This window comes from Myotis davidii, unplaced genomic scaffold (genome assembly GCF_000327345.1).
Source record: "Myotis davidii unplaced genomic scaffold, ASM32734v1 scaffold1065, whole genome shotgun sequence".
Taxonomy (NCBI): domain Eukaryota; kingdom Metazoa; phylum Chordata; class Mammalia; order Chiroptera; family Vespertilionidae; genus Myotis; species Myotis davidii.
Genome location: NW_006297281.1, coordinates 568467 through 578330, shown reverse-complemented (window position 1 = coordinate 578330; position 9864 = coordinate 568467). Strand labels below are relative to the sequence as shown.

Below are 9864 nucleotides of genomic sequence, written 5' to 3'. Positions count from 1 at the left end.
TGGGCAAGAAACCAAATGTCTGTGGATTATATTCCAAAGGGGAGAAAAAAAAGTCTTCAAAATCGAAAGAAGATGTAATAAGGAAGTATCTAGGAGTCTTGAGGCTCAAGGAGTGTCATGTAATGCCAGTGGTCGGCAAACTGCGGCTCGCGAGCCACATGCGGCTCTTTGGCCCCTTGAGTGTGGCTCTTCCACAAAATACCATGAGCAGGCGCACTCATACAGTGCGATTGAAACTTCATGGCACATGCGCAGAAGTCTGTATTTTGTGGAAGAGCCACACTCAAGGGGCCAAAGAGCCGCATGTGGCTCGCGAGCCGCAGTTTGCCGACCAGTGGTCTAGGCCAAGCATGTCAAACTCAAATAAACAAGGCCAAATAAACAAGGTTGAAGTTTATGTGGGTTGCAAAAAAGCAAAAGCTTCCACTTCATAGAAACGTAGGTTTATTTCGATAGAGACATGCTGAATACAAAGGTCTGAAATAAATGAGTAATCTTCTTATAATAATAAAAGCGTAATATGCTAATTAGACCAGGCATCCTCCCGGACGACCTTCCAGACGAAGCTGGGGCTGCGAGAGAAGCCTGGGTCCGGGGTGCCAGAGGGAAGCCAGTGCCGGCAGCCAAGGGAAGGAAGGCCCTACATCCGAAATTCATTAACATAAAATAATAGAAGATTTTTATAAAATTAATATTTTTCCTTGAACATTAACTTACCAGACACTGAATAACTGCACAAATTAATAAGCGTAATGCAAATAAACCTATTTTTCTTGTTCTCCAGAAGGGAAATATTTCCTGTTGCGCACACCAAACAAGTCAGTCCAAGACTAATGACGTGGCCACCGGCTGCTAAAATATTCACTGCTAGGATTAGTGGGGAGAAATGGTGCGCCTGTGTGTAAGGCACGTAAGGGAAATGAATATTCCCCCTACTGTGGATCGAGCCCACAACCTGGGCATGTTGACCGGAATCAAACCTGAGACCCTTCAGTGCCCAGGCTGACGCTCTATCCACTGAGCCAAACCGGTCAGGGCAAGTTACGAAATTTTTATTAAACGTTTCTTATGTATTGTTATATTGGCTGGGCCGCAAAAATATTCGTTGTGGGCTGCGAGTTTGACATGCTTGGTCTAGGTTCTGAATAAACACGAGTTAACCAAAGAATGAAGTAAAGAATGGGGGGGTAGGAAGCAGGATGTCCCTGACTCTCAGGGTCCAGGCCCGTCTGGCTTTCGGGGGTGAGCTCCAGGTTCCATGCTTCCAGAGCCCCTTGGATGATGTCGTGTGCAGGCAGCAAGGAGCACACTGCTTCCCTGGACAGTGTCTCCCACAGGCAGCTCATGCCCATTGGTGACCGGGGAAGCATGGCCATGACCTGTGCTTTTAACATTTTTATTAGTGTTTTCAAACATGCCCCCAGTCAGAGCGAACAGTATTATGGATCCTCAGGCGCCCTCACCCAGCTTCAACAGTCATCAACATTTTGCTAATCTTGTTTCTACCCCCACCCCCCACCCCTTTCTTGGCTGGACTATTTTAAAGCAAATCTCAGACCGTAACCCTTTTACCATGCATCTCTAATTTTCAGGGACTCGTTAAAAAATGTAACTTCCATTTATGTTTCAAAATTTAATAATCATTTCTTTCTATCACTAATGCCCAATCCACACTCAAATGGGCCCAAATGATCTATATTTTTAAGTGAATAAAATGGATTAGGACATCCTAGACTGGTAAATATCAGTACCTTTCCTGTAGGTGCGGTAAGTGTTGTGGTTTTTTTTTTAAAATATATATTTTATTGATTTTTTACAGAGAGAAAGGGAGAGGGATAGTTAGAAACATTGATGAGAGAGAAACATTGATCAGCTGCCTCCTGCACACTCCCTACTGGGGATGTGCCTGCAACCAAGGTACATGCCCTTGACCAGAATCGAACCTGGGACCCTTGAGTCCGCAGGCCAATGCTCTATCCATTGAGCCAAACCGGTGAGGAGCGGTAAGTGTGGTTTTGAAGTGGTTTCTAATATTAGTGTACCACCACATCTTCTGTAGTCATGAGGTGAAGTATCTTTCTGTGGGCCCTGGTCAAAAAACACAGCCTCTTTGGTGCCCACGTGACCTCCACCTCTCTCTTTAGGCTTCCTCGAGCAAGGCTTGATGGTCAGGGATGCCAAGAGGCTGTGGTGGCATTACACAGAGACCTTGCAGTTCAAGCTGGACGTGTTGTCCCTCGTCCCCACGGACCTGGCTTATTTCAAGCTGGGCATCAACTACCCGGAGCTGAGGTTCAACCGCCTGCTGAAGTTTGCCCGGCTCTTTGAATTCTTTGACCGCACAGAGACGAGGACCAGCTACCCCAATGTCTTCAGGATCGGGAACCTGGTTTTGTACATCCTCGTCATCATCCACTGGAACGCCTGCATTTACTTCGCCATTTCCAAGTTCATTGGTTTCGGGACAGACTCTTGGGTCTACCCAAACATCTCAAACCCAGAGTACGGGCGCCTCTCCAGGAAGTACATCTACAGCCTCTACTGGTCCACCTTGACCCTCACCACCATCGGTGAGACGCCACCCCCTGTGAAAGACGAGGAGTACCTCTTTGTAGTCTTAGACTTCCTGGTGGGCGTCCTGATTTTTGCCACCATCGTGGGCAACGTGGGCTCCATGATCTCAAACATGAACGCCTCCCGGACTGAGTTCCAGGCCAAGATCGACGCCATCAAACAGTACATGCAGCTCCGCAAGGTGACCAAGGACTTGGAGACGCGGGTCATCCGGTGGTTCGACTACCTGTGGGCCAACCGCAAGACGGTGGACGAGAGGGAGGTGCTCAAGAGCCTCCCGGACAAGCTGAAGGCCGAGATCGCCATCAACGTGCACCTGGACACCCTGAAGAAGGTCCGCATCTTCCAGGACTGCGAGGCGGGGCTCCTGGTGGAGCTCGTGCTGAAGCTGCGGCCCGCGGTGTTCAGCCCCGGGGACTACATCTGCAAGAAGGGCGACATCGGGCGGGAGATGTACATCATCAAGGAGGGCAAGCTGGCGGTGGTGGCCGATGACGGGCTCACCCAGTTCGTGGTCCTCAGTGACGGGAGTTACTTCGGGGAGATCAGCATCTTAAACATCAAGGGGAGCAAGTCAGGGAACCGCAGGACGGCCAACATCCGCAGCATCGGCTACTCGGACCTGTTCTGCCTTTCCAAGGATGACCTGATGGAGGCGCTCACCGAATACCCTGATGCCAAGAAGGCCCTGGAGGAGAAGGGACGGCAGATCCTCATGAAGGACAACCTGATCGACGAGGACCTGGCCAAGGCCGGGGCCGACCCCCAGGACATCGAGGAGAAGGTGGAGCACCTGGAGTCCTCCCTGGACACCCTGCAGACCAGGTTCGCGCGGCTCCTGGCCGAGTACAGTGCCAGCCAGATGGCGGTGAAGCAGCGCCTCAGCCAACTGGAAAGCCAGGTGCGGCTCTGTGGGCGCAGCCCCCTGCCTGAGGGGGTCGCACCGGAACCAGAGACCAAGCAGCAGTGAAGGCTCCCTGCGATATGATATAGCCCAAGGCAAGGGACTTGGCAGGAGCATTCCAGCTCCCCTGCCCTTTGCAGACAGAGAGCCTCAGCTTCCTCATCTGGGAAATGGGACTTGTTCTGTCCACCACGGTTAGGTGGCAGGTTCTTACAGGTCCACAGGGAACCCTGCAAGGGGCAGGACTTTGTGGAGTGCACGTGTCACCAGGCCAACCATATGAAATTGTGGACACTGAACTCTTATTTTTTCACCCCTGAGGAATTCTTAGACGTCTGACCTTCCCTTTGTTATTCATTATGCCCCCCACCCCCGCCCCCTCTGGCACCTGCTTCCACCCCGAGCCTGGAAGGGGATGTGTCTGAGGCAGATTTCTGAACCTGGTGCCTCCTCAGGGGCTCGTTGTGACCCTAGGAACCCAGGCCTTTGGGGGAGCTGTGCCAAGCTCAGGACGAGGCAGGGTCACCCCATCTGAGGTCACTTCAAGGCGGGGACACAGATCCAGACGCCCTGCCAATCCAGCCCCCACGAAATGGAATCTGTTTCACTGGGAAAAGAAAAGAAAAGAGTGTCTCAGCTGGGGGAGGAGACCTCTCTCTCTAGCTTGCCCAGGGATTAGAGGCGGCCTCTCGCCCTGGCGTGGAGCTGGGGATGGGTTCCCAGCCAAACACAGCTGACAACTGGGACTCCGCCAAGATGAGATCCTTAGGCCACATCTTTGCAAACTGCCCCGTCATCCCAGGAACCCTCACCCTCCCTCCGGAATTACATCCTGAGGCAAAGCTCTTAGCTGGCCAAGAGCACAGAGTGCAGAATGTAGCTCTTCAACAAACACCAGCCCTGGAATTCCATTACCATTTTATAAGATATTTAGGCATTGGGTTCTATGATTGTGAATTACAACCGTAATGGTCCATCCTTTGCTTAAATACCCACTGGAAATTACCCAAAGAGAACTCCTCCTGATGCAGGCAAGCCATACGGGGCAGCTTTTCCTTCTCCTCTCTTCAGCCTCTCTCTCTCTCTCTCTCTCTCTCTCTCTCTCTCTCTCTCTCTTCCTCTTCTTTCCTCCCTCCTTCCCTTTCTTCCTCCCTCCCTCCCTTCCTCTCTTCCTGCCTTCCCTCCTCTTCCTCCTCTTCCTGTTCCTCCTCTTTTCTCCCTCTTCTCAGAAAAAATGCCCCATTTTGCTTTGGCAACTTTTGACGTTTTTGTGGTCTGATATTATAATCCATATGCCACATAACGGGGCCCTAATGTAGTTCATACAAAAGGTGCTGCATTTTCGAGCATGTATTTTGATGGGTCTCTTTTGGTTTTTATTATGAATCATTTAACCATTTTAACTTTAAAAAGTAAAAGTAAATGGTCTATTAAAGGAAGTTAGGATGCAAGGAAATATCATCAGCAAAATGCAACTAGCAATGTACTCTCAAAATGCATATATTTTAAAAGCCTTAACTATTAATTATGCCTCCATTCATATTTGCACAGGAAAAATAAAGACAGATTAAAAAATACTGAGTGATTCCTGCTTCATATTTTTTTTTGTATTTTGTCATAAGGGAAGATGCAGCTGAGGTGTGTTTCTAGGCCATGGCCTGGCTACGCCGGTAAGAACAGGTGCAGGTGAGCAGGGGACAGCACCCGGCCGTGAGGGCCACACACAGGCAGGAGCAGGTAAGAAAATGCTACCAGAGCGGCAGCGTGTGTCAGTACGGAAGCCAAAGCACTCAGGCAGATACGAAGTGTATACCAGGAGGGACGCTGAATTTGCAGGCATCTTTGTCCAGGGCCGCCACGGGTGTTCAGCCGTTTGGGAAGGCGTGGCCAGGCAGGAAGCTGGGGGAACCGGAAGCACGCCCAGCTTTCCCTCTGCTTCTACCCCAGGAGTCTGGGCAGCAAATTAGAAAGTGGGAAGTCAAGCTCGCTCTTGTTCAAGTCATAACCAGGCCGCTCGGGCCAGTTATTTTATCTTAGGCCTCATCTCTCTCACCTGGAAAAGAGGAAGGATACTGCCGAGGGCCCAGAGTTGTTGTGAATAAACACATTATTTTCCTGGAGGAATAAACGGATACAATTTCAGCGAACTAGCCTCCACCTGCCAGGATGGTGGGAAGCTGAGTTTCGGGGAGTTGTCAGGGCGCCTTTTCACTGACTTGGAACCTGCGGAAGGATTTGTGGTCTCCCAGCCACGGTGGCTGCCACTGGAGGCCACCATCAGAACCCAGGCTGGGAGACAGCTTCTCATGGAAGTGTGTGTGTGTGTGTGTGTGTGTGTGTGTGTGTGCGCGCGTCTCAGGACAGAGAGGCCCTGGGACAGGAGAGGGAGGAAGTGGATATGGACTGATGCAGGGTCCCCGGCGGAACCCTGGGGAGGTAAGAGGTGGTGGGACTCAGGTGAGGCCTAGAGCTCTGGTTTTGAGGAACCCAACCTGGCAGAGTCCAGTGCCTCCAGCCTGGAAAGGCCCAAGGCTGTTGGCCCTCAAGGAACCAGGCGCAGTTGGACAAAGGGTACCTTGGCAGGAACCAGTATGAAGAATGTCTGGAAATATTTGTAACTTGAGCAAGTCATCAAGTGAGATGCCTGTTCCACCCCTGCTGAAGCACCACCCTCGGAGATCTGCTGCTCCTGCCCTCAAAACAGGGCCAGGAAAAAAAAAAAAAACAACAGGGCCAGGGACCTAGTCCAGCTTTTCAGGCCGCCTCTGTCCATCTCAGACCCTTCTGCCGCTATTTTATCACACAGAAGCCAACGCAGCTTCCTTCTTTGGTCTCGTGGCCATTAGTAATACCCTGAGGGAGGGATGCAAACTGTGATGAACAAAATCCTATATAATTAAAAGCCTAATATGATAAGTGTCCAGTTGACCTGTTGGTCGTTCAACCAATCAAAGCATAATATGCTAATGAAATGCTAAGCCTGCTCAACCACTTGTATGATGTGCACTGACCACCAGGGGCAGACGCTCTGACTGGTAGGTTAGCTAGCTGCTGGGGTCCAGCTGATCGGGACTGAGCAAGATGGGCCAGACATGCCCTGGAGCCCTCCCTCGGTCCCTTCCTGGCTTGCCAACCTCCTGTGTCTCTCCCAGGCCCCGATAGTGCACCAGTGGGGGCCCTTGGCCTGGCCTGTGCCCTCTTGCAATCCAGGACCCCTCAGGCGGGGTCTGAGAGCTGGTTTTGGCCCAATCCCGCAGGCCAGGCCGAGAGACCCCACTGGTGCATGAATTCGTGCACTGGGCCTCCAGTAGTGAATAAAAGTGCTTCCCTGAAGCACAGGGTGAGAGTTTGTCCATCCCTGTCACCTAGCAACACTTCTTCTGGCTCCATATCATAGGAAAGCTCTCACCTGTGTGTACCCAGAGACGGGTACAAATGTTTATTATTACAGCATTCTTTTTAATAGAAAAAAGGGAATAACTTAAATGTCAGAATCTAAGAACAAATTAAGATAAATATATAATATTTCAGGTGTTTCCCCAAGTAGAATTTAATAGAGGGAATGAATCATGGGTGTTGGAGGGTGAAAGGGCAGGGACGGAGCACTGAGGTTATCCGAGAGAGCAACTGCGGGAGCAGCTGGGGAGCCAGGGGAAGGGTGTTCGGAGGGCAGTTCCTGGGAGCTGGACCTCGGACTTTGAGGAAGGGCTCCTGCTGGCTGCTACTGGTAATTTAGGAACTCAGAGGAGTTTGGCAAAGATGGAACTTTGGACATTATCTGAAGAGGGTGAGATTGGTCCTGGGAGTCCTCCCCAAAAAAGTCCCTAAAGAAGTCTGGAACCAAATGCCCCTGCCATGATTTTCCATCACTGCTAGGCTACCTAACCAGGACAGCACGGGGACAGGAAAAGGAAAGTCCCTCTTCCCTCATGCTTCCTTTCAATCTTCCTAGTAGAGAGTTCTAGAAAAGCAAGGACAGGTGGAGGACTTTGGACTTGACTGACAGTGTTGTTTCATTTGTATTTATTTGTTCACAAGTGATTGTAATATTCCCCTCATTTGTTTATTAGTCATCTGAATTTTATTTTCTGTGCATTGTCCATTCCATGCCTATTTTAACTAAACATTCCAGGGGAACAGGATCACCCCTTATCTCAGGGCTGGATAAGAAGAAATCATGTTGTCAATTCACCCCAGGAGATCTCTTGCATTGCCCTCTGCTCTGAGTCTGGAGCAGTCTGCGAGGCCCAGCACACAGGCGTTCCTGCCAGCAGAGCAGATTGCTCACTCTGTGGCTGGGGAACAGAAGAAATAGTTGGTTTGTTTTTAGTGACTACGTTCAGAGCTGTTACATATGGTTGCTCTAGTTGTGCACTGCCCAGAAGGGTCCCTTCTAAAAAGGCATCCTGCCCTAGCTGGTTTGGCTCATCACCCTGCAGACTGGAGGGTCCCGGGTATGATTTTAGTCAAGGGCACATGCCTGGGTTGCAGGCTCCACCCCCCAGTGGGGGTGTGCAGGAGGCAGCCGATCGAATCATTGATGTTTCTATCTCTCTCGCCGATCGAATCATTGATGTTTCTATCTCTCTCTACCTCTCCCTTCCTCTCTGAAAGCAATAAAATATTGATAAAGTAATTTTAAAAATAAAATAAAATAAGGCATCCTGCCTTATCACCGTCAATTTTTGTGTTGATTGTAACAGTTTTGCAGCAGATAGCAGTGGAGGGTTTTGTTCTAATATGGTCATTACAGCAAGGCAGTTCTCCACCAGGGGGAGGTAAAGAGTCTTGTCTGCACAGGCCGCTGTGCATCCTACCCTTTCACTGAGCTGCAGAGATGAGGGTTTTTAATCAAGTCATTTTCTGACTCCCACTGGAGTTGTTAAAGCATATGTGCAGCAATGATACACTTTTGAGTTATTTTGTATATATTTACATACAAAATCAGGTGGCCGATATCAGCTGCCAGGGGAGACTGTAGCTTCTCAAGATTTATGACATCATGAGAAAAACTGGCAAATGCCCTGATCATTTCTATAGAAAAGAGATAATGGGACACAAAAACACCAAAAATGTTAGAAAATTTCATTTCCACAAAAGTGTGTGTACGTATTTCATAAAAAAACAATATATCTTCGCGATTTTGAGTTCCTGTGACTAACAATTCAGAATTTCTATTTTATGTTTGATAATTTGCTTCATATAGTTTTGAAGAATGGCTTTATGTTTGTTAGTTGTTTCTACTGCGAAATAAAAAAGCCACAAACTTCAGTGTTTGTTACTATGTTAAATGAATGAATTGTGGAAATTGAACTATTTTTAAATGATTGTGAATTTAAGTTTCTTTTTTTTAAAAGCTAAGATTTAAAAACTCTCTCAGCTTGATTACAGATAGCATGGCCATAAAATGTATTGTCTGAACTTTTTTGAGAACACTTCTGAGAGTGAAAGGGGACCCTATTAATAGTTTGGCTGGGTAAATGTGCCAGCTGGGGCTGTCACATTGGTCACTAGCTCATTGGCCACTCTTATTTTAGAAAATAAAATATAAAAATACTTTTGCATTTCCACAAGTTTGTTTGTTTTTCTGATTTTAATTTTATAGTATGGCTAAAGTTCTGACATTTCTTTCCATTTATCTGAAGAAGCAATAAAAAGTGCTTTGTTAATAAACTACTCCCCAGATGAGAAATAAAGTCAAAAGTCAAAAAACAAATTACACTTTTAAAGTAGTTTTATATTTGTTTATTTTTATTCCAGACTATTATCTGCATTTAGTTTTTGGTGACATGAGGAGTCTCCGATATAATTCTAAATGAGATCAGAGAATTGTTTAACTTTTATTTTTAATAGGTTTATATCTTTCCGTTTAAAGGCAAATTATAAATGCTTGCTTTCATACCGGAGAGATGTGAATGCTGAGCAGTGTTCTGGTTTATTGAATTAAAAGAGTTCTCCTTTAATAATTTTTAAGAAATACTTTTTCTCTGATAGAATTTAAAGACTTCAAGAAAAAAATGTTTATCTCCAGTTCCGTATTTATTCTTGCTCAAGCAGAAATATTAAGGTTTAAAGTTATATTAAAATAAAAAATTTCCATAATTCTGACTATTTTATTTTCCTGTAAAAAAATAGAGCTTTGGAGGCGAAGGCTACAAATAACTATTTGTGTAATGTACCAGCACAGGTCTGGAAGGATATAGAAGTTCCTCTTCTCTTTGTGTATCTGCATTTGGCAGGAAGATGATAATTGTGCCTGTTTCTGGGTTAAATGCTGCATTTCCTAACTTCTCCCAGGTTGAGGGCACCTGCATCACGGACGGCGCGCTCATCCCGCGGGCAAACGGCGGAGCGGGTCCCGGGCGCGGCTCTCCAGGGAACCGCCC

At 47.7% G+C, this 9864-nt stretch overlaps 1 protein-coding gene across 1 annotated transcript in view; it reads left to right on the top strand.

Moving 5' to 3' along the window:
- The window catches only part of CNGA3 (cyclic nucleotide gated channel alpha 3), a 36921-nt gene extending 33377 nt beyond the window's left edge, over nucleotides 1-3544 (top strand). The window contains exon 7 of the mRNA XM_006773087.2: nucleotides 2145-3544. Within this exon, the coding sequence (XP_006773150.1) occupies nucleotides 2145-3544 (1400 nt within the window). The remainder of the gene's footprint in view (nucleotides 1-2144) is intronic.
- Nucleotides 3545-9864: the final 6320 nt, after the last annotated feature.